General features: G+C 39.0%; 1 protein-coding gene across 20 annotated transcripts in view; it reads right to left on the bottom strand.

The window, feature by feature from the left end:
• The window catches only part of atf7ip (activating transcription factor 7 interacting protein), a 97,821-nt gene extending 74,449 nt beyond the window's left edge, over window positions 1-23,372 (bottom strand). For 4 of the 20 annotated variants that reach the window (XM_055663301.1, XM_055663303.1, XM_055663309.1 and 1 more), the window contains exons 1-2: window positions 22,873-22,968; window positions 21,522-21,577 (exon numbers count right to left, since the gene is read on the bottom strand). Coding sequence is in view for 5 of the 20 variants with exons in the window: in XM_055663297.1 (XP_055519272.1) it covers window positions 21,522-21,577; window positions 22,536-22,550 (71 nt within the window). In the remaining 15 variants the exon portion in view is untranslated. Of the gene's footprint in view, window positions 1-469; window positions 578-12,504; window positions 12,836-21,521; window positions 21,578-22,535; window positions 22,735-22,872; window positions 23,028-23,250 lie in introns of those variants that run through there. The other 16 variants (XM_055663312.1, XM_055663316.1, XM_055663311.1 and 13 more) reach the window with 9 other exon arrangements.
• Between the last annotated feature and the right edge of the window lie 2,372 nt (window positions 23,373-25,744).

The raw sequence follows: 25,744 nt of genomic DNA, 5'->3' as shown, positions 1-25,744 counted from the left end.
TCTTGCTGGGGACCAACTTTGGGCGTTCCAACCACAGGAGCCTGCAGGACTTAACATGGTGATGCCTGTCGGGAATCGACCTCGGAAGCTCCAACCATGGGAGCCTGCGAAGCTCCACCATCGTGAGCTCATCATCCTTGGTTAGGGTCTGACCGGGAGCTCCAGGCCGCAGGAGCTTTGACCACCCCGATCATGGGAGCTTCAACCGCCCCGACTTGGGGGCTTCGTTCGCCAGTTGTGGGAGCTTCAATCGCCCCTACTGCGATGGTTCAACTGCCCCGATCGCGGAAGAATGAAGAGGGAAGATTAGACTTTATTGCCTTCTATCAATGAAGAATGTAGAATCTGCTGTGGTGGATGTCTATGTTAACTTTTATGTAGTTGTGTGTCTTGTTGCTTTTTTTTTGTATGGCTGTATGGTAAATCGCATATCACTGTACCTCAATTGGTACACGTGACAATAAAATACCTTTAACATTCTCTGGAGCCACATTTTGGCGAAGGTTGGCATCAGTGATGAAATACACCACTATCTTCAGTGTTTCAGCACAACATTTGGTTGACTGAGAGAAAGGTCCTTAAAAACAAAAATCAAGACTTCAATCATGGCACAAAAATAATTTGACTACGTATCAGTGCTCCTTGCCCACTAATGTACCTCAGAGACTTGAACTACCTACAGCATGTAATTCAAAGCACTGTCATAGTCTCCACAGAAACATATCCTTCAAATTCACTGGAAGGTTGTGGAAAATATCATCCAAGGTCAAATTCCCGGCCTTGAGCATAATCACACTCAGTTGGCTCTATCGAGCAGACTCTGCAGTTTGTGTCCTTGACATCACAAAACAAATACATTATTCCCAACTCTGGCACAGAAAAGAGATTACCAAGCACTCGGAATAAATTCAAAAATATTTTCAAACCCTCCTTGCAAATAAAAAGCATCAATCTATGACTCATGAGAAGACTTCTTGATCTAGAACTGTTCAAAGAGATAAGGAGCATTTGGAGTGGCACCGAGTACCCCGAACGACCAATATGTAGGCCATACTCAGAAATACCATGTAAATGACGGAAAGTATACTACTTTACAAACTATCCACTTGCCCATCTTGCAACCCTTGCTTCCTCCGTGAAAGAGTTAGTTGTTCACACATGGTACTCCTCAAATAACTCAGAACCCATGGAACTGGAATAGAAGTCTTCCTCAATATCAAGGGATATTCTAAGGAAGAGGAGCATGTTAAATGCTCTATAGTCTATAACAATACTCTCCAAAGACAGTATGGGGATGGTTGGATAATCACTCAATTCCCTGAGTAACCAAAAATCTATTGACCCATCTTCAATGACAATTACTTTTCATTTAAGACTGGAAGGAAATTTAAATTAAAGTCTCTTGTTAAAAATGACCCAAAAGGAACACAATTAATGCTCATTGCATGTCCAAATTTTCTGCTTCAGACATAACTGGAGGAGAACCTATGAACCAGCAGTTTTTAGCCACCCGACTTCTCGAGCCTCCTCACCATTGAATGAAATCATGGTTCACCTAACTGCATAGTACACTTCACTACACAATTCAATTTACAGCAAGAACCTTTCATTGCCTTGCTTTTCAAGTACCTACCTGCACCTTAAAAATGTTCTGACTGTGCACTGTCATGAGGAAGATAGTTTAAAAAAAACTCACAACTATTGAGATAATTTAGCCTTATCCATGTCATATAACAGGTTTCCTCACATGAAGAAAAAAATACTCACTACATCCATCTTATCAAAACTTCTTAGGATCTTTTATGTCCCCATTACTCTTCCAAACTCAACTGATGACAAACCTAGCCTGTCCAACCTTTCCTCATCAGACAATACATATCTGGAGAACATGGATAGGTGACATTTCGGGTCAGGATCCTTATTCAGACTGAGCAGAGATCACGGAGGGGGAGCAGTGAGGGAGAGTTTCACAGAACACCCATCAGAGAACTTCTTCAATGCCTCTCATAACTATATATGCTTCTATCTGATCTTTATTTTGTCAAAATTGGATATATTTCTATTAGTTGCTAATAATTCTATATTTCATTTTACGTATACTTTGTACCATCCTTTGCCAAAATGTGAATACCTGTTTGGTTTTGAGATTTAACTTATCAAAGATTTTTTCCCCTCCTAATTACTTTGGATGGGAGCCTTGGAATAACACTTCTGCGTTGAAACATTATTAACTTCCCTATTAAAAGGTATAGGTATAAATACCACTTTAAAAAAATGCACAGCAATAAATTTGTGCAAGATAATTGCTTTACCTCAGTAACTTGAATGCCAAAGTTGAATTTTTTTTAGTACCTACGAAGATAATTACAGAATCATCTATCACCAAAAGTTCATTTTAAGAGCATTGCAAATTCTGCTGTGCCGTATCGGAACAACATGCACTTTTATACAACAATAGTAATTCCTCCTTACTTGCTCATAGCCTTGACTCATTTTAGCACTAAGTACTAAGCAAAAGGGTAGGACAAATACAAGAGATGCTAATCATCATCCGATTGTTGAGTAGTACGTAAATGATCATGCACCCACAGACATTGCTCAATTCCGCAGCATGTGCTGCAACTCCAGTTGCCATTTTTCACGCCCAGCTCAGCTGCACTTCTGCTGCCCCAGGCATTAGTTCCTTTCGTTTCCAGGAGACGGCCGACAGTTGCTGAGCAACCAGACTAATAATTAACTCAATGTAGGCTAAAACACTTGGGCAGAATGCCAGTATTAAACAGAATAAATTCAGTTTTCCAAATCCATTGGCAGAATAAGCGAACCAGTGTTAGCACCCTGTCCCAAGCCAAGATCTCCACTGTTGAGGTTGTAATTCACTCCCGTGAGAAAACCATGTAGTTCACATGCCTGATACCAGGCAACCAAATCAGACATGTATTTGGACCACATTTAATTTCCTGTTGTGGTTGAGCTCAGAGAGATCTTCTCAGAGCCTCTAAGAAAATGTAACCACTTCCGATTTGTGAGAGTCACTGATAAATAACTCAGAATGGTGAACAAGCATGGCATGGAGAACTTAAGAGTCCATTTCTTGGAAACTCGCAAAGGTCAAATGTAAATGATGAAGTGTACCCATTCTCAAACTGTCCTCATGCGTACACATGTCGTGACAGTCAACAAGAGGTCAGCCACGTCAGTAGGTGCGATTCTCAACCCTGAGGGACAGCCTAAGAAGTGAACAAGGGACACAGGATTCAGAAGCAAAACATGAGGAAGAAATAAGTGCAAAATATCTTTGAAGAAGCCTGGTGGAATATATGCCCCAATTAGCATTAATTGCACCGATGAGGAAATGTTTGAGAACATCAAGTTTGTTGGTGTTAAAATTACCAATGATCTGTCATGGACCATCCATATTAATGCAACAGTCAAGAAGGCACAGCAATGCCTCTACTTCTGTAGGTGATTGAGGAAATACGACTTGCCTCCAATGACTGTTACAAAATTCTACAGATCCACCGTAGAAAGCATACTGTAAGGTCGCATCACAACTGGGTTTGGGAACAGCTCAGCCCAAGAAATTAACAGGAAGATATTGCAGAGTTGTAGGTGTAGCCTAGTGCATCACACAGTGTAGAATCCCCATGATCTACGCCATCTGTACTACACAATGCTTCGAACAGTCTTGCCCAACCCCTATCGTTCCTTCTTCGCTAAAGGTATAGAAGCTTCAAAGCACATCCCACCAAACTCAGAAACAGCTTCTTCATCTGTGTCATCAGCTTCCATAAGCTAGAGTACTGTCTGATTCACCTCTACTCCATAGTAGACATTGGACTTTGTCTAAGAAACTGTTGCGCCACAATGCCAAGAACTATATTCTGTACTTTGTATCTTCCCCTTTGCATTGCCTATTGTGCTTGAGTTTGACTTGATTGTACTCATGTATTGTATTCTCTGATCTATTTGGAAAGCATGCAAAACTATGTTTTTCACTGTACCTCAGTACATGTGACGATAATAAATCTAAATCCAAGCCTTGATGGGAAGATGGAAGGTTGATTTTATAGAAATAACGCTTGATATAGACTCCAAGTTGATTCGCCAGGTAGTCTGCAAATGTGACAATTTGAACAGGGAAAGTAGGAGCACAGTAGGCCATCTGACCCTTGTAGTAATAGCCGATCATCGCCGTAGCACCACATCACTGAACTATCCCCATATCCCTTCATATCAAGAAATCAAAGTTTTGAATGAACTCAATGATTTAAGTTTCCAAATCCTTAAGGGCAGAAAATCCCAAAGATTCACCAGCCACTGCTTAAACAAAAATCATCCTCATCTCAGTCCTATTTTAAGACTGCAACCTCTATGTTCAAGATTCCTCAATCATGTGAAACATCATCCCCATATTCACCCTATTAGTTGTGATCATCATGGAATAGACCATCCTAAAATAGTCGTCTTTGCTACCATACAACAATCCCAATAAAGGGAACAAGAAAATATACTTCTGGAATACCAGACAAGTTTGATGTCTTTTTGCTAATTTAACTAATTTTAATATTCAGGACCAGGAAAATACCTCCTCACTGGTTATATTATAAATCTGAGTAACTATTACTTGATTCCACACACCAAATACTTGAAATATCACGAGTTACAGCCTCCACTGCCCATTGCTGTTTGACCGTAAACTGTTCTGCCAAAATCAAAGTTCCAATCATCTTCAAAACAAGAATAGATTTAACTCTGCTTTTATGAGGAACACAGCAAACCATGTGCTTCATATACCATGACAGGTGAGCAGCATTTTACCACCCCCCATCGTCAGACCAAGTATTATAAATTCCTAAATTAAAAATAAATGACAACACTCCGATATCTAGAGACACAAGAGGCTGCAGATGTTGGAACCTTGAGCAAAAAAACAAAATGCTGGATGAGCTAAGCAGGCCAGGAATGGAAAAGGACAGCTGATGTTTCAGGTCGTGACAACGATGACTCACAGATGCTGCCTGGAAGGCCAGGCAATTTTTTTTTTGTTCAACAGATCTCTTGCTCATTCAAATAGTGATTAGGATTGTAGCTCAGCTGAGTGGACAAAGTCAATTACAGTCCTTCCAAACAAGTCTAGTCAGAAATTTTCAAATGAGTATTGATTTTGCTTGATAAACAAATACATGGTTATGCAGAAGCACAAATTAAATTCATTTAAAATCCAACGAGTTGTATTAAGTCAAAGTCAAAGTATTCTTTATTGTCATTCGGACCTTTCTGTCTGAACGAAAATACCAAAAACACACAATAAACACAAATTTATCATCCACCACAGTGAGTTAACCAGGCACCTCTTCACTGTGATGGAAGGCAAAAGTCTTAAAGTCTTTGTCTCGTCCCTCCTTGTTCTCCCTCTGCGCTGAGGCGATCCAGGCCAGGTGATGGTAAGTAAGTCAGTCCCGCGGCTCAACCGTGCTCCGTGAACGGGCTGGTTCAAACCCCGCGGCCCGGGGTGGTCGAAGCTGCCGCCCTCCAGTCCAGTGGATGAAGCTGTTGTTGCGGGAGCTCCAGAAAAACAGGTCACCAACCTGTGACCTGCAAGCTCCCGACGATGTCGTCCACTGTGCCCGCGGCTGAGCCTCCGAAGTCGGGTCCGCCGCCGGAACGCTGCCACAGCGCCAAGTCGGTCTGCCGCCGGAACGCCACCACAGCTCCGAGGCCGCCAGTTCCGCCATTAGGCCTCAGCGCAGACGGAGGATACGACAAAAAAAGTCGCATCCCCTTCGAAAGAAGACTAAAGCCATGTTTCTCCCACTCCCCCACACATACACAACCTAATAAAACTAAATGCAACTAACTTTAACTAAAACAGAAAAGAAGAAAACAAACAAAAAAGACGGACTGCAGGCGAGCCGCTGCTGCCAGGCAGTGCCGCCACTTCCGGATATTGAAGTTGAATTAAGAAATTCCAGCATAGGACACAATGCGATTCGAAGTAATATCTGTCCAGGATTTTGGGGCGGATGTAATTTTTTCCTGACCTTCTTCCTTAACAAAGCCAGACTGTTTTGCCTATATCTTCTACATCCTACTACATTTTGATTGGTCTGCACTATGTTAAGCAAACTACTTTGTTCCCCAGTAGTCTTGATGATGTGAAGGAAACAGTGATGGAAGTTATGGAATCTTCTGAAATCCTCACTGCTGACAAATGTAGTGTTAAGGATGGCACCATTGGAAGTGAAAAAGATTAATCTTATATATTAACAGTAGGCAAAAATGCTGGAGAAACTCAGCGGGTGAGGCAGCATCAAAGGAGCGAAGGAATAGGTGACGTTTCAGGTCGAGACCCTTCCTCAGACTGTCAGATATCTACATCTCAGACAGAAGTTCAATTGGAGATCTAAAATCTAATTCAGCGATTAATTTCTGTAGAATATTTAATATTGGTCACTTTTTTTTTTAAACCGATGAAGAGTGAGTGCCAATGCTGTGGTAAGTGTAGAGCAGATGGATATAGGATTATAAATACAAAGTTCCTGAAAATGGTGCTGTAGGTAGCTAGGATAGTGAAGAAGTCTTTTGGCACACTGGCTTTCATTAGTCGGTCGAGCGAGTATAAAGGCTGGGATGTTGTGTTACACTTGTACAGGATGCTGATGAGGTGACTTTTGGAGTATTGTGTTCAGTTTTGGTAATCTATGATGTTGGAAAGATTCTATTGAGCTGGAAAGTGTGCAGCGAAGATTTACGAGGATGTTGGCAGGACTCGGTCTGAGCTATAGGGAGAGATTGGGCAGGCTGGGACGTGCATTTACCTTGGGTGCACAGGAGGCTGAGAGTTGACCTTTTAGAGATGTAAAATCATGAGGAGTAGATGGGGTAAATGCACTATTTTTTTCCCCCAAGGGAAATTGAGAACCAAGGGGCATAGATTGAAGGTGAGAGGGGAAGATTTAATAGGAACCCGAGGGACAAATCTGCAGTTCCTCCTTAAACATTCTATCTTTCACTGCTAAGTTTCCAGAGCATGCATCTTAGAATACGACTCTATACTTTATCATTCAGGCAGCAAAGAGTAATTGGCTACTGAGTCATAGACAAAGAAAGAATGGACCATATAACATTTCTCATATTTTGCTACATGTCAGTCATGTAATTGAAGCACTGGTTCACAATATCTCAAGAATATATATATCAAGAATATATATACTCAAGAAGGACATATACAGGAAGAGATGTATCAGCAGAGCCATCTCCATCATCAAAGACCCCTACCACCCATCGCATGACATTTTCTCCATCCTGCCATCTGGGAAGAGGTACAGGAGCATTAGCTGCAAAACCAGCAGGATGCTCCTCAGCTTCTTCCCACAGGCTATAAGACTGCTAAATGGACTTTGCCCCCTGCCAAGTATCGCGCACAAACCCCCAACCTGGACACACTGCAGCAGAGCCACTGTTGTGCCGCTGCCGATCGGAACGCCTGTTGAATGTTTAGTAGAGTGTTAAATTTGTTCATGATACATGTATTTTTTATTTCTATTTATTTTTAATGCACACTGAATGGACACTGGTTGAGCAACGTTTTTTTGTTTCCTCTGGGTATGTGAATACTCAGGAAATGACAATAAAGATATACAATACAATACAATATCAGTTCTAATGCTGGGGAGCAGCTAAGGAGCAGAATCAATACAAGCTGGACACTTTAAAAACAAAGTGCAGAACTGCAGGTGCTTCATATATAAGGTTAGAAATATTCTCCACTATTAATGGAAAAATATTGATACAATTAGAAGTTAAAACTTCTAAATATCAATATAACTGCTATAGATGTACAATTATTGTCAGACATAGTATTATTATACAGATAGACAGATATTATTATTATTATTATTACTACTACTACAAAAAACTGGAGGAACTCAGCGGGCTAGGTGACTGCTATCCTTAATCCACATGATTAGTTTTGAATACTTTCCAGTCATAAAATATTCAGGATTTTCAAAAACATGTCAACATGCCAAACTTTTCTTTTCAGTTTAGTAATACAGGTGCACAACCTTTTAATCCGAAATTCCGGAAACCGAAAAGTTCCGAAAATCGGACATTTTCGGTCCTGGAAAAAAGGGAGGGTATATTGCCCGGGAGAGTAGGAATCCCTAGACCTAGTACAGTGAGCGTCCATCAAGGGTCGCCCGGAGAGGTTCCGCAGTCACCTCTCCGGGTGCCCCTCGGTGGACGCTCACTGTACTAGGTCTAGGGATTCACAAAAATTCCACTGCCCCAAATGATCCTGACAATTTTCTCTAAAATATCTTGCTTCATAATTCAAAAACAGAGCATCATAATCTCATTGCTTAAAAATTATGAATCAACCTCCTGATGCAAGTTTCAGATTTTAAAGTTGTTTAATATTTTTTAACACATTTCATTATTTTTTACACGAGAAAAATAAAGGCAACACCTTAATCTAAAATTGCAATAGAGTATCCCCCCCCCCCCACATTGTAGAACAGATAGATTAATTTCACCACCAGTGATTAATTTCACGAAAACAAGTTAAATACAAGAATTATGAATATTTAATGACTTTATTCTTCCTTACCTGCAAGCATTACTGCACAATGCTGATTAAATTGGAAATGTTTAATTTATAATTTATAATTTGAGCATACCATTTAGGATGAAAGCATCATATAAAATAAGATATGCAAGACACAGAAAGCAAGCACACGGATGTCATAAGAATATGATTTATTCTCTTCCTCAGCTCTTAATGTAGCAAAACCACACACTAAACATGCTTGTTACGACATGCATTCTTTTAGAATTCTCACTGAGCGACCATCTTAAATTTGTAGAAAGTTTGGAGAATTCAAGCAAAAAAATGTAAGCTGCGGAATTTCTAGTAGTCAAAGCTTTAACACAGTAACAAAATTATCAATTAATTGGAAGTTCTATGTATGTGTGCGCGGGCACACACACACAAATAATTCAAATGTTGAACAGTGTATTTTTATATTTATTGTAATAATGCCGTGGGAGCATTACATGATACGATATATCAGCAGAGTTGGACATCAGTTTATTAGAATCTATTTCCAAACATTTCATTTTCCCTTCTTCCTCTGCGCTAATCACTACAGAAACCTCATTACCCACATCGAGAAATTCCAGTTTTATTACACATAAACTGGCTCATGAGATGGTAATCTGGACACTCACTTAACCTCTCTTTTGCTCCTGGGCACACAGAAGGCAAGAAACAAAACATTTCCCTTTGCTGTATTCTATATGCATCTCGTGCCGAAAATGTAGAAATTATAATTTCTAGAAGATAAATGAACATGAACTATGCTCATTAGATTATTTACAAAACCTGCTGCTAATGTGCATATGGCTGATTCAAAACCTGATTGTTCATCTATAAACCTTCCAGAGCTGAATTAACTAATCATTGGGTGATTTGGCTTGGGAAAGTCAATTGAGATTTATGATGCAGGACGTTTTACTCCTGTAGGCAAAAATCAACACTTGAAACTTTAAGTCATAATTCAAACTAGATGTTATACCAGGTTGTTAATATCAGTGCTTAAAATTCTTTAATTCATAACGTGTGCAGTTGAGTACAAGCGAGGCATGTTAATATTTCAGATAAACACTTTAGCAAAAGGCAAATCAGAATATAAAGTTCATTTTGTGTTACAATGTTCAATAGCAAGGCATGCTATTTAAGTTAGTTATGGGAAAATTCAAATAGAGTAATAACTTTTGCAGCATTCCTAAAACATCTATTTTTAAACAAATAAGTTTGCATTTGAATAGAATCATCCAAGGATATCAGATTGCCAATTACAACTAATGAAGTACTTCTATCTCACTTGTTTGGTCAATAATGATTCCTAGAAAATATCACCAATTAACCCAATTTTGTAGATTTATTTAAAATCATGTGATTGAGATGCTAAAACATTGATTGTTAACACCTGGAAGTGCTACAATCGTAATATATAATGTCTGTCAAGTGGATACTGGGGTTAGCTTTCAATGACATTGGTACAAAGATTAAATTGCATAGTCCTTTAACAACATCATCCAGTGATGCTACAGCTTTTGATTTGAACTGCGGTTTGCAAAATTAAATGTAATTGTTATTATGGAATTTATTTTAAATTGAAACATCCTATTAAAATGAAAGCCTAAATCATCTAACAAAAAAAGAAGTATCCTACATCAGTAATAATGTTAACAAGAATCTTTAATTACAATTTTACCTGATAGTACAAAAGCAACGCATTTTTATTTTCTTCACAAATGCAATTAATTTTAAAACTACGGGAACACAGAAGTATTACAAATTTAATAACCTGGGGAAAATGAAATGAAATGCCATAACAGCATTAATAACAATGAAAGCACCAAAGATTTAAAACATAGACAGAACTGGCTCATTGATATTTCATGTTGGCCTTGTGTATTTTTTTGGATAGCTATCAAAATACCAAATAGGTATCAAAAACACATTTATGAATAACAAAAAAAAATGTAGCTCTTGTTTAGTGTTTTTGGATAAATATAATCCAAACATTACAGATGCTTTCTGCATTGGTCATTGAAGTATGATGAAGAATGTGTCAACATGGCTGTGAATATGAAATGGTACTGTAGAGGTTATAATCAGTGAAAGATGAATAGTTAAGTTACCAGTAAATAAATACACTTATCATGCTGAAATTTCCAGGTTTCTAAATAACAAAAGATGTACTAATTGGAATGACAAATCATTCTAGAAGATTCTTAAATGCAGTTACATTATAAATGGCTTATTTTTTTCCCTTTGAGTTAGGAAGAAAACTCTGTAGCATCTATACAAATTATTTTTTAAATTGGGCTTGGCTGTACTACAAAACATTGGATAAAACAGAAGGTATGACAAAGAATTCTCCCAAAATATTCAAATCGGAGGCAAATGAAAGGACACAAGCCAAAAGATTGAATCGACAATAAACATTCAAAAGCAACATATCGAATTTAACAGGCGATTCTCCCTTTGTATCATGGAGCCAAATGACAGGTGTACGCAAAGCATGATGAAAAATTACCACATGGGAAGACTCAAATTAGAAGATCCTGGAGGCTTGAGTGAGACTGAAGCACTGAAGACTGTTGAGGATCTGGCACCAGCAGTAACATTATGTAAGAGGAAAAGTGAGTGTTTGGTCAACTGGCAAAGGAAGTTTAAGAGAATTACTGACTAAAATGCTACCATAGTCAAACATTAGACCTCTGGTCTAATATTTGAATACAAGATTTTATTGGCAGCAAGATATAATAACAGGTTAAAATGTAACTAGCATAATCTAAGAAGACTTAACACAATAAATTGGCACTTGCCCATCATATTCCCACAATCCCCACCCCCTCCTCCAAAATTCTATGACAGCTGTAAAACTAATATTTTGAGTAAAGTATGGTTTATCTATTCCAAAGACAAAGCATCCTGCCATTAAATTTATATTATTATTTGTTCTGGGGTCGCCTGGATTTCAACATTTTCAGAAAATTCCATTTCAAAATAAACCACAAATTAACTACTGAACAACCCATTCTCCCACCAACCACCGCAAAAAGAATCCAGCTTGGCTCTTTGTCAGGGAATTGATTGCGTGTAAAACAATATTTACCAATCCCCTTACATCCTTCCAAAATCAAATCTGAAAATGGTCATCATTATTACTTACCTGGGAGAAGTAATAAAAAGGTGCATATTTGTACCAGTTGGGAATGGGTTAAGTCCTGTGAATGTCACATTGACTTTAGCAGCCATTTTCATAATTGAAAATCCTAGAATTTTGGTTAAGTAGGCTCTGAACCTCCAATTAGCAGCCATTTTGGTCCTTCTGAAGGGTTCCAGTGGACAAAAGTCATAACAGTTTGGCACGAAACATTGCAGAATATTTCATGATATACATGCAGCAGGACAAAACTACACAATTAATTTAAGATTTTACATCTGAATTGAGCATTAAAAACTAAAAATAAAAACGAACATTGAACGAAACGAGAGAAAAACTGGCTTTTGTTGGTAAGAGATAAAAGCAATAGATATCTAATATTGCTTACCTGATTATAAAAGTTGATATGTGATATTTGCACTTCCTTAAATAAACCACAGGAACTTGCTAAAGGCATTTTTGCATGAGGGGGAAACAGGCATAACAAATGTCAGCCATTTTGAGTTTGCCGAGACACAGACAGCTGAGGATACTGTAGCATCATCCTCCTGCTCACTGTTATATATAAACAGCTACTTCTCTACAGAGACTTGTTACAAAATGGTTTCCTACCCTGCATCATCTCCCTTCAATGATTCATTCATTTTAGCTTTGGTGTGGGTGTGAATGTTGGGGCGTGTGTGTATGTTGCACAATATTCTTTGCCTGCTACAGTCAGACAGCTGCAAGTACACAACCACATAACAACAACAGGACTTACCAGCAGACAGCAAGCTCTGATTGTTGGGTGTGCAACTACAGCATAGCAGATGTGTCTGGAGGCGGCCCCTCACTGACGTCAACTGCCTGTCAGTCACACTAGGCAATTAGCAAGCAGGATTCTACAGTGCAAGTTTACTTGCTGCTTCCTAGAAATCCAGGCCAGAGATTACAAAACACCAGAGCGAGCCAGACGGCTATTAGAACCACCAGGCACCAGAGGGAGGGGGGAAAAAACAAAAGAAGCCCCACTTCAAGAACATACAGGAGGATATTGCCAGAATGCAAGATTTCCCTGTGCCCTTGAACCCATTATTTGAATATATCATACAACACAATACATAGATAACTCCTATCACTCTTTCTTCAACATTTATGAATTACATTAAAATTTAATATAAAAATAAATGTGTTTTTTTCTTTCCTGGTTCCCAATGATATCAAATCTCTAATCTTGGCATTTTCTAGTTATTTAAAAATAAAATATTCCAAAAAAAACCTCTGACATACAGGGAAAAAACGTTATACCGTCATAAGGTATTTAGAGATTCAATTATTATAACAAATTATATCCTACCACCTCAAATTTTATCTCCCCAGTTTCATTATGAGTACAATGATCATTATTAAAATATTAAAATTAGTTCAAACTATTATATTCCCTCCTTCCTGTATTCCATTTCCTCCTTACTATATTAAGCACACAGCCAGCAGCACAATCTGCTTTACATTTCACTGGATTTCACTGGCGAGAAAGATCTAGATGACTCACGCTCACAGCACCCGACAGTTATAACATCTTCACAATTGTGAAATAAAGAGCAGACTGTAGTCGTAATGCATTATCCTCTGCACATGCACATGTGCTCTCTATATGCGTCATTCTTTAAAATGTTGATAAAATATATTCATGCATTTTTTTTTAATGTTAATTCAATCATGTCTCATTACACCTCAAAAAAAAAAAATCAAAAAAAATTGACAGCGGCAGATTTATTATTGTATCAGACAATATAGGAAATCTAAAATTTCTTTGCAAAATTGGAGGCAAACAAGTATATGTAATACTACACAAAAGGAGAAAAACATACAGGGTACACTTTTGGAAAGTTGCAAGGTCAATTGAAAGACATTGGTGAAAACACTCACGGACTTGTCGCCGATATGAGAAAAGTATGCTTAAATATTTATGATATTTTAATTACCAGTCATGCTGCAAAATTTCTGCAGATAGTCAATAGATAAAAATCTGAAATAAACGTCAAGCTGCATAGCGAGCTTTTCTACGGGTGTGGTGAAACTGATAGATGCACAGAAACACACAAAATGAAAATTTATTTTAGACATGTTTTTAAATTTGTTGCATCCTAAGAGTGTAAACCAAAGAAAAGCATTCCAAATTTCAGGAGGTCTAAAAACCTACGCAAAGTATGGCTGCCTACCTACCCCACAAGCAAAATTTATCCATATGATCAGGAATTTTAAGTAGGTGGAAAGTAAAATCTACCTTTATTCAACCTAACCATGAAAAACATGCAGATGTTAAATGGTCAAAATAAATCATAAATACAAGCGACACTGTCCTTTACTATCACTATATATCTCACAATTTATGCGTTATGTATTTAATAGCTTTCCTGAAAGATAGATGCTCTAATTATAGAAATAGAGGGGTTTTCTTGCACACATTTCTTCATGTGTGAGAAACAGACTAGATTAAGGAAACAAGTAGAGAAAGGAAGCATCCAAGATTCTAATATATACGTCACGTGATTCCAGCAGCTAAGCTCGTTGTATAATGGAGGAAGTCGAGTCCCTGCAGAGTGCACAAAATGGCTGCCTTGTCTGTACTGCAGCCACAGTGCCCTCCATAATGTTTGGGACAAAGGCCCGTCATTTATTCATTTGCCTCTGTAATCCACAATTTAAGATTTGTAATAGGAAAAAAAAAAATCACATGTAGTCAAACTCAGCGGGTGAGGTAGCATCTATGAAGCAAAGGAATAGGCGATGTTTCAGGTCGAGACCCTTCTTCAGACTAATGGAGGGGGGGGAAGAAAGAAAGGAAGATGCGGAGACAGTAGGCTGTGGGGGAGCTGGGAAGGGGAGGGGAAGGAGGGAGAAAGAAAGGACTACCTGAAATTGGAGAAGTCAATGTTCATACCACTCGGGTGTAAACTGCCCAAGTGAAATACGAGGTGCTCCTCCTCCAATTTGCATCCTACTGAGGGGAAACACTTGGCAGAAGACACCATAATAGACCCTATGACCAGTGACATGCCTGAGGTCACTTGGAAGATTCCATATGACAACAAAGTCAATCAACACCACATTTGCAACCACCTGTGGTGGTATTATAGGTCCAAACTGGGTAACACTTGCTCTGGGATCATCATGGGCATCAGGCTGACTGACCTAAAGAAGCCCAATTCAGATGGACCATCTGGGACTGTTTTAAAGAAAATGTCTCCCTTCATCCAACACACTCGGCTGCAACAAATTGTTCAAACCATATTGCCCAATTTTTTGCATACAAGGTGCAAGAATTTGTTCATGCAAACTAACAAGTACTGAAATTTTCTCAACACTGGAAAGAAATCAAAGAGTTGTACATGGAAGAATGCACTACGGAGAAATAGTATACTTGTTCAAATGATATATGATCACCTCTCAAAAGCATTAAGATGGCGCTGGAGTGTAGTGACTCTTCGCATGTTTGTCCCAGAGGATCTACCATCACCCGATACACTCACTCCTATGTATATTTTACCTGTAAACCTAGCACAATTTCCAGGAACTGTATTCAGCACACTGTATCTTTCCCTTTGCTTTATCTATTATTCCTAAGTTTTGCTTGATTGTATTTATCTATAGTGTTATCTGATTTGATATCATGCAAAAGAAAGCTTTTCAATGTATCTTGGTACACATGACAATAATAAAGTTAAATCTAAACACCACATCAAGAAAATGCGATGACTACCAGAGATACAGTAAGATTAGTATATTTATTGAGGGTCGATACATTACCCACTGATGCTGAAAACATGATGTATGGTTTCATGATAATGACTCTGGAGACCATGCTTTGCACAGGATTGGTCTCAATTAGAAGTTAGTGAAAGCAAATCTATCTGGTGCCAAGAATTGCAAACCACATTCCATTAAATTATTCACTTTCAAAACATTAATGATTGTAATCATTTTAATCCATGTGTTATTTATACATTTTCCCTTAATTTTAGAACCTACATATATTTTCTGATAGCCAGTTAACACCGGAAGTTAAAATATTCAATCAACCAAGATCACACCATATATACATGGGATCAAAAAAAAAGACACAAAGTGCTAGAGTAACTCAACAAGCCTGGCAGAGATGTTGCTTGTTCTGCTGGATTACTCCAGCACGGTGTGTTGTTTTGTAAACCAGCATCTGGAGTTGCTTGTTTCTCCATACATGTGATACAACTGTTTTTTTGAAGCTCAAACTCAACTTCATAATTGCTGAATGCAAGAGAGTCGAAAAATGAATTCTAACAATTTGACAAAGCCAGCTCAAAAAGAAAGAATATTTTATGAAACTCTTGTAAACTGCTTACAGGCAGCCTTCTAAAAATTATGACAATATTTGCATTGGTTTTACTGTGCCAGATTTCATTTAAGGTTAGAATATTGATCAAACATGTTAGCCACAAAGGAATCTGTTATATATGCCAAGTGCAATTCATATTAGCTTCAGGAAGCCCAAGGCATCTAAGAAACCCTAAAACTATTGAATGTTTCAACTAAAAGATAAACTTTATTTTGAAATTCTTCACAGATATTCTTCAGTCCAACATGGTGATTTTACACCACCTTCAGTCAAACACTGCACTATAGCATATGATGCATTATAAAGATTCTCAGCGAGTGAATCTATGAGGGTAGAGGGAAAAAAAGCAAACTTTAAAAAGGTGAAGATGGACAATATTAGCAAGTTGTCCAGGAATTAGGTCTAAAGACCATCTTGAAGGAGGCTGGAAAAGTGTTTTTCACTCTCCAAAATTCTGTAACAATTAATTGTTACGAGAATCTCTATTAAAAAGAGATGAACTCTGAAATTCTTATGTGATTAACTGGAGCAAAAACATCCAATACAATTTAAGAAATTATGGTCATGTGCATTTGGATTAACTGGAATAAGATTTTAATCATTACAAGCAACATTATAATGGTGGTTTCTCCAGCAATGGTAACAATATGCATATCCAAATAGAATATTGGCTTAAATGCAGTAACTGCTTGGATGTTAACATTGTTGAACAATAGTTGCAAGCAGCTTCAAGCATTGTAATGCTCTTTATAGAGAAAATAATATCAGTAAGGCACTGATTCTCCACAGTAATCCGGATAAAAGAGAAATGTACTTCAAGCATACCAAAGGGGTGGAAGATTGCAACCTTCACGTGGTCCGCCCTGTTTCGACTAATGCAATCAACTCGACGTGCACAAACGGAAGATCAAATAGAACAAGTTGTCCAACACCTTTAGGCTGTGCACGCCACACGAAAGCATACCAAAGGGACAATTAATGCTTTAATTCATCAGATCCTATCAACACGAAATACATACACGACCAGTGTTTACACCAAGTTAATGGAATTCCCAGCAAAGGTATGTAGAATGTTCGATACCTACCCAAGGCAGCAGCGCTCATTCTTTGAGGAATACTGGCATCCGCCTTGCAAGACGTTGCAAGAATGCCTAGGAACAGTAGCCTTAAAGGCCATCTGCATCCTGGGCAGTCATGTGCTCATATAAGGTCATATGGAATAGTAGTAGAATTAGGCCATTCAGCCCATCAAGTCCTCTGCCATTCAATCATGGCTGATCGATCTCTCCCTCCTAACCCCATTCTCCCCACAACATGACACCTGTACTAATCAAGAATATATCTCTGCCTTAAAAATATCCCCATTGCGTTACCAAGAGTAGAGTTCACTCTCAATCCTTCATCCAAAATAAGAACAAATATCATCAAACTATGATGAAAAAGCAGGCATAAGAGTGAGGCCTGAAAGGTTTGGATAAGCTGCGTGAAATGAGAAGACATTTCCATCAAGTGAAATTCGGAAGTCTGCGTTACAAAATGAAAAAAAGGGATTCCATTAAAAGACATATCCGAGAAGTATTCTTAAAGCACAAAAAGTTGAAAATTCTCACACTGGAGAACAGTCCAAATCTGATATCAAATAACATCACAAGTATCCCATGTCGCCATATTTGCTCAAATTAAATATCAGAAAAGATGTTGTGAGGAAGTGCAAAGTCTGCAAAAGGAATATAGGCAGAATAGCTAAATGAAAAAGGTGGAGTCTAAAGATACAAAATAGGAGATTCAAAAAAAATCTGTTGCAGAAGAATAAAGTTGTGGGAATCTATATGTTCAAAGGTAGCCTGCTGTCTTTGTACATGTCAAAAGTAATATGGACACAAATACAGATGTATTGTTTCACCTGTATAAGATATCACCTGTCAGACCATGCTTGAGAACTATGCATCATTTTAGCTTCCATTTCAAAGAATGTTGCAACAAAAGGATGATTAGGTTTATTCTTGGTGAGCCAGTTATCCTTTGAGGATGATGGGCACACGCTCAAAAGGAACTTCAAAGAATGAAAGGTAATTATCTAAAAGTCTATTTTCTAAAAAAGAGGGAGAGCATGGTGGCCATTTGCCTTGCCTCAAAATAGTAAGCTTAATTACAGGACTGAAATGAAACATTTCTTCAGAGGCACAAAATACTTTCGAATTTCCCACCGAGTTGATTCTGGATCAACTATATCGATATGGATTTCAATGGGTTTTTGGATTCCAAAGGAAACAAAGAGGCATCAAGGATACTTCAGATAAAGAATCAGCCAGGATATAGAATAATATAAAGTTTAAACTACCACATGGTCTATTCCTTCTTGTATTTCTTTTTAAGCTGACATGGTAAGTTGTACAAAAGAAAAATGTAGATTAAAACAATTCCAGAACTTCTGGGCAAGCACTATTTTTAAATGTATTCTTCAACTGGCACAGTAGCCTCTTCACCCAGACAAATTACAATGAGCTTATGTACTTAAACATCACCAATGTCCAGTAAAAGTCCATAAAAAACAAAACTTACAAAAAAAAGACAGAGAATTCAATTTTATCTCTTATTTAATGATTTCCAGGAGCTTAATATCATTCAGGTCCTGGGTTTGGACAACATTATTTTTCTGTGTTTTTGCCCCAACGTTACAACTAAAATAAGCAGGCTCATTATTATGCCTATAGATTTCCTGTTCATATGGGGTTCTTCTCAGTAAAAAACCTGGAGTTTTCTTCGAAGTCTCTCACCGAGACAGCGAACAACCATTCTTCATTCTCAGACGATGGAAGACCTTGATTGCTCTTCTGGAAATCCAGCCAATTAATCAACAACTGAGACGCATTAATCAACAACTACACCTTTTTGATAATCATGAAGAAGGTTCTACTGATAATGTAAACAGGTGCAAGATGATTCACATTAACAGATTAGAGCAAATTGGCTTTTATTTCTTCCAATACAAAGTATCTCTAGACATATTAAGCAGTTTTAGGTTTATTAGAATTTACTATGCGATCCAGTAAACCTCTTTTTTTTACAATACTGCACACAAAAATGTGACAAGGGGGGTAAAATTTCAAATTCCTTCAAAAAGGTTGACAAGTTCATGACCAACATAGTATCAACAAAAAATATAAGAAAATATAGCATACTGATGGCAAGTTTCCAAAAATGGCATCAGGATACACAATTACATTTTGCTTAACGGTTGTCGCATCGTGTCCACCAGTGACCTGGTTGGCACATTAAGTGCACGTATTTCTTATTCCTTTCTGTTTATGAATGCATGGAACAATAAAAATGCAAACACCATTTCCACTTTATTCACCTGACCACGTAGTATAGGGGTCGGCAACCTATGGCCCTCGGGCCGAATGTGGCCCGTAATCCGAAATCATCCGGCCCGCAGGCGTATTTTTTTCCCCGTAATCATCTGGCCGGCAGTTATCCGTCATCTCCGGTACATGGAAGATGATTTTCGGACTTCAAGTGAAACACTGAAAAAGACGCATTCAATCCTGCTGCCCATCGGCCTGCGTGAGACCAGGCTCCTTCTCCTGTGCCCAAGGCCACGCTGCGGTGACGCAAGGAATCCTGCGCTGGCAGCCCCAATGGCGGAGCCGCCGAGCTCCTCCGGCTGTACCGCATCCTGCGCTAAGCCGCCGGCATGGCTGCGCACCTTCTGTGTCTGGGCTTCGCTGTCGGAATCGGGGTTGTCAATAAGCCGGGGATGAGCGTGTGTGATACTTGAGCCACCGCCTTCAGGACAGAGCCAAGGCAATGGTCCGTAGGTACACCATGTTCGTAAGCGCCCGAAACGAGGGGCCAGTGCTTTGGGTGGCTTCCTCGAAGGGGCGGCATCTATGCGAACACGCGATTTGATGCCTACCATCCGGGGCAGGATCCATGTGTACACGTGATAGATGTGGCCCACCATCCGCTCACAGACATGCATCCTGGCCACTATGCAGAACAAGGTTGCCGACCCCTAATGTAGAAAACTGCATCCATCTGAGTGGACACTGCAACGCGTGTTACACATCATACACACAAACTTACATTGCGGTGGACATTAAAAGGTTTGGTGTCCCAGAAAACGAACGTTACATTAGTAGCGAAAACCAAACATTTTCACCAATGTGATCTAAACAGTACATTTTCACCAATGTGATCTAAACAGTAACAGTACCTTATGGATTTGAGCTATATCGATAGCCGATGATTCGTCAGAACGTTTAATTTGGACTGATTTTTTAGTAAGTAAAATGTCTCCGTAACAGTCGTTGCAGAGCTTCCCGAAGTTGACACGAAGGAATGAAGTTGACGACTTGGTCCGTACAAAAGGTAAACAAGAGACAGTGTGTTGCCAAATTGAAGATTGGCTCAGTTTCTTAGTTTTGATGACCAATTTATGCCCCCAAATTTTTTTAATTCATTTTAAAGTCAGAAAATATCGTAAACGGCCGTTGCATTTTTGACACCACAATGTTTTTGATATATTAAATTGGAAAATAAGAAAAAATAATTAGCTCACCCAAAAATCGCTACTACCGTCAGATACCTCATGTGATTTTGAAAAGCATTAAGAGGTTTGGAGCCTGCATGATTTAACTTGCGGAGGTACCGACTCTCATAACGGTGACAATGGACACCAAGCACGACGACCGTTACGGGTTCTTTACTGTATTATCTATATGTTACTGTATTTTTCTCCTGGTATCGATGAAGATATTTCCCTAGATCATTATCAAAACATATATGTATGAGGGGCTATATGAAGTTCATTTATAAATTAAATATTCATGACTAAATGTGGCAGAGTTTTTAATGACACATTTTTGTTGTCCAAATTGGTAGTAAAACGAAGATTTGTCTGGCATGAAAACAGTTTTTGACTTTCGGTCTTGAGGTTATCTAATTTATATGTATTTATAAAGTTTTACGTGGTGGGTAGATTTTTTTTAAGAACAGCGAATTGGTGTAAAAAACTGAATAATAATCTTGTTCCTCAAAATCTCTCCAGTATTGTAAAAAGACACTTATACAAATTATTTGCTAACATTGTTCTTGAGATATTGGTAACAGCAACAAGGCAATATTAATTGTCCATCTTTTGAGACTCCTTTGCTTACCTTCTTCACTAGCGTGAAGAATTTAAATGTATTACAAACACCTTAAGAGAAAACTACAGAAAAAGGAGCTAATTTCCACCTTGAACAACATTCACGAGAAAATGGTACTGCAATTTAGCAGCCTTTAGGTCTTTTTTCTAGTCAAAAACTGTGATGCCAAACCCACATTTTATTTAGATTTAGTGAATTCATTTTCATAACTTTTCTTTGTGGTCCAATGCTAGTCTTAAATAGATCAAAACAAAATGTGTATACACCTACCCCATCAAGCAATGATTTTGAATATGTGACAAATATAGCACTGATTCCACTCGTATCTGTAAAAAATAGAAGATTGCATCTGAGGGTTGAATTCCCATTAGACAGATCATTGAAAAAAATTCCCATATTCCCAGCACCCATTTTGATTTTGTTTCCTATTTATAGCATTTTTAGCAATATTTGAAAAGTATTGTATTGCATGGCATAAAAACAAAAAAGTGGCACAGTACTATGATAGATAGTTAATTTCCGAAAGCTGCTAATTACAGGATTACAGTAGACAGAGCCTTCGCTTCCCCCTCCCCAAAGAAATGTCAGTGATACACCTTTAAGGAAAATGAAAAGCTTCGATAAATACATTAGATCTGGTGGAATAAGGCAAATGTGTTCATTTGTCACCCAAGATGTTTGGATTAATGCAAAATAAAAAAAAGTGATTAAGATTTGCTAGATCTAAAACCTACTGAAACTGATCAAACTTAAAACCAAAAACATATTATTTTTTGTTACTCTGTTACATAGAATCATATGCATCGCAGATTAACTACTGAGTGAAGGATACCCAAAAATCAGGTAAGTATTCCTCCAGGACATGTGTTGCATGGGCATTAACAATGAGCTTGCATTTTAACATCAAAAAAATGTGCTTATCAACCAAAAAACAGCACTCATCCATTATGTCGATAAGTGACCTCAGCATGGACTCATTGTGAAAGTGTGTTGTTCACAGGTATACGAGGGAGGAGGCAATCAGGAATTCTCTGGATTCTAAACGATTGCAGCTACAACAATGCAGCAGCACGGCAAGTCAAGTGCAGCGCTGCACGAGTTCATTTGTTGTCATCTTCACCCCCCCCCCCCCCCGCCCGATGAGAAGTTTGCACACGTTAAAAAAAAAATCAGAATTGTGCAAACTTCACCAGGGAAAATGTATCTGCACAATTAAAAGGAGGAAACAGTCAATGCTGTGTCTTTTGGATCCTTAAAACTAAAAACATTGACTTTAAGACCTACCTTGACGTGAAGCATCCAGCGAAGTTGCCACTCGCTGCAATGGGGGGGGGGGGGGGGGGGGGGGTTAAAAAAAATCCTGCAACCACCGGAGTCAAAATATGCAAGATAGACACAAAATGCTGGAGTAACTCAGCGGGACAGGCAGCATCCCTGGAGAGAAGAAATGGGCGACGTTTCGGGTTCGAGACCCTTCTTCAGACTTCGGAATGAGTGATATAGGAAAAAAAAATGAATGAAAGATAAACCCCAAGAGGAAAAAAAAGTAATGATGATCATTGCTAGCTGTGGGCTAGGTAGGAGGAAAAATAAAACGAGTTATAGGACAATGAAAACTCACCAGGACGGCAGTCATAGAGATTGTGTGAATGTGAGTGAGTGAGCGTGCGTGAGCGGCGGTTTGTGGGGCCGGCCGCGCCGCGCCGCGCGCAGTCGCACTGGCGCCCCCGTGCAGCGGCTCCAGTGCAGCGGCTGCAGCTGCAGCTACAGCGCGCGCGGGGCCGCCCTGCAGGGGCAGCAATCGCTCGGCGCCAAAAAAAAAAACAGCCTGAGGGAGGAGGGGGAGGAGGAGGAGGAGGGGGAAAAACAAAACAACAAAAAAAACAAACTCCCCTCACCTCACACAATTGAAGAGAAAAACAACGACAACGAGAAAAAAAAAACCCCCATCAAGGACTTGGAAACTTTCCTTCGCACGACAAATGTAAGACTCGCTTACCTTCGCGTCGAGTTAAAGCGTCGGCTCATCGATTTCTGTTTTTTTTAAATATTTATATATATATATAAACCCTCCTCCCTCAAGAACTACCCGCCTTTTGCTCTATTGCAGCCTCCGCCGTCCGCCCCCCTCACAACAAAGATGGCAGCGTGTGTGTGTGGTGTGGTGGGGGGGGGGAAGTATGCAAATTAGACCAATACCCCCCCCCCCCCCCCCCCCCCTCACCATAAGACTATTTACAAACATATATTTCTCACGAAGTTGGACGTGCAAAAAAAAAAAACAAAAAAAAAAAATGCCGGAGGAACGCAGCGGGACGGGCAACATCTCTGGGGAGAAGAAGGGACTGCCTGAGATGTGTGTCTATCTTCGGCGTAAACCAGCATCTGTAGTTCCTTCCTACACATTAACATTTCGTCCAGGTTCCCCACAAATGTATTAACTAAAACAACGATGGTTATGTCTTTATTATCAACGGGACAGCGCGTTTTTAATTCTCTCCTATCCCTCTCTTATTCCCTCGTTTCCCACCCCCTCATTCCCTTCACTTCTCTCCTCACCCTCCTCCTCTCCCCATATTCCCCTCTCTTATTCCCTCGTTTCCAACCACCTCATTCCCTTCACTTCTCTCCTCACCCTCCTCCTCTCCCCATATCCCCTCATTCCTTCCTCTCCCCTCATTCCTTCCTCTCCCCTTATTCCCTCCTCTCCAATATTCCCTCATTCCTTCCTCTCCCCTCATTCCCCTCCTCCCTCCTCCCCTATATTCCCTCCCCTCTCCCCTCATCTCCCCTTATTCCCTCCTCTCTCCACCCCTTATTCCCTCCTCTCCTCCTTCGCCCCCGCCCTCTCTCCTGATCTGCAGTCACTTCCTACGCATTATTTGCACAGCAACCAAAGATCTTTGCAGCAACCTGCTCGGTGTAATTGTCGGCGTTGGCTGTTTTGCAGCGAAGCGGATGCGTGGTTTTCCACGCCTTTCATTACTCTAATAATAAAGTTCACGTTGCATTAATTTTATTTTGCATATTGAAAATTATGCATTTGATTAAGAAATTTTGCAAATTCAAATTACTTGATTGCTCCCCAAAACACTGCATTGAGATGCTAAATTCAAAACTCACTGGGCTAAATATTTGCATCGGCTGTTGCCGACAGCATCGAATGCTTGCATTTTTCCAACAGTCCCACGCATTTCTGTGGGCGGCCACCAGTGTCGCTGCTGAGCACAACGTGAACGTCGAGCGGCTGCAGAACTTGCGGTAAAACGAATGGGAGACACGTGGCAAAGAACAGTTCCTGCGCAAAGTTGCCTTTCGCCCTCCTCGCTGACTTAACATGCAATTTTATCCACATTTCAAAACAACTTTAAGCATGGACGTTAGAATTTTATTTCGGCATTTTCGGGAGCTTTGTTAAAGTAAACTAATTTACAAAAATAAATTGTAGACTGCAAATAAAACTTGAAAAAAATTTTGAGCAAAATTGTTATTTAACATCGTTGTACTCTAGCAGGCAATGAAAATCATGTTTTTATTAATAATATCAAGCAACCAAAAGGATACATTTTTTAAAAGGGCAGATTTTCAAATATATATCCGATAAAATTCAATTAGATAAAATTCACATTACACTAAAATATGCTTTCTAAAAATAATTCCACAAACTGGGGAAGAGACAAGTCAACAAAAATACTAAAATTAAGGCACATAAAGGGAAAATACATGGAAATAAAATACCAATACCAGCAATAGTTTTACATTTAGAAAGAAGAGTAGGTTTAAGGGAAATGTGAGCTACGGAAGAAAGAGCTAAAATAATTAGACATCATTTGTGTCTCGATGTCCAATATATTCACCACCTCAATTTTTTTTGTGCACTTTAGAAATTCTATAGGCATGCCAAAGAATGTCCATTGATTTTATCATTTGTACAGAAAATTTCTCAAAATCTTTTAGTGTAAAATGAAAAAAATTAATAATTGAAGCAGCGAATTTTAATGACCATAAAGGTCTGTTCCATTGCTATTTGAATTACTAGTTTTTGTTTGTATTTTTACAACCTTTTTGTTTCAGCAACCAACACAGTGGACACAGTCCACGTGACATTATCTCACTGAATAAACAGTCAACCATTTACCAACTTTGAAAATAAATTATTTGGTCCTCAACCTGAAATGTTAGCTATTTCTCCCACAGATGCAGCCTGACCCGCTGAGCATCTTCTGTTTCTAATTTAGATTTCCTGCATCTGCAGCTTTTTTCATTTACCAGATTGGGGGGGGGGGGATTTCCATATTTGTCAACTTTCGCAGTGCCTGGTGCTTTTCTTTTGAGTTCCCAACTGGTTGTGGTTGGGCACTCCCTGAATAACCATGCTTTTATAGAACTGCTTCATCGGCATGGACACAACATAAAGGGACAGTCCCCGATTCAAGTGTGACCTAGCGACTGGGAACCAAACTCAAAAAAGTTTCCATTCATTTAATTAATCA

The sequence above is a fragment of the Leucoraja erinacea genome, chromosome 37 (genome assembly GCF_028641065.1).
Source record: "Leucoraja erinacea ecotype New England chromosome 37, Leri_hhj_1, whole genome shotgun sequence".
NCBI lineage: Eukaryota > Metazoa > Chordata > Chondrichthyes > Rajiformes > Rajidae > Leucoraja > Leucoraja erinaceus.
This window is presented reverse-complemented; position numbering and strand designations above follow the sequence as displayed.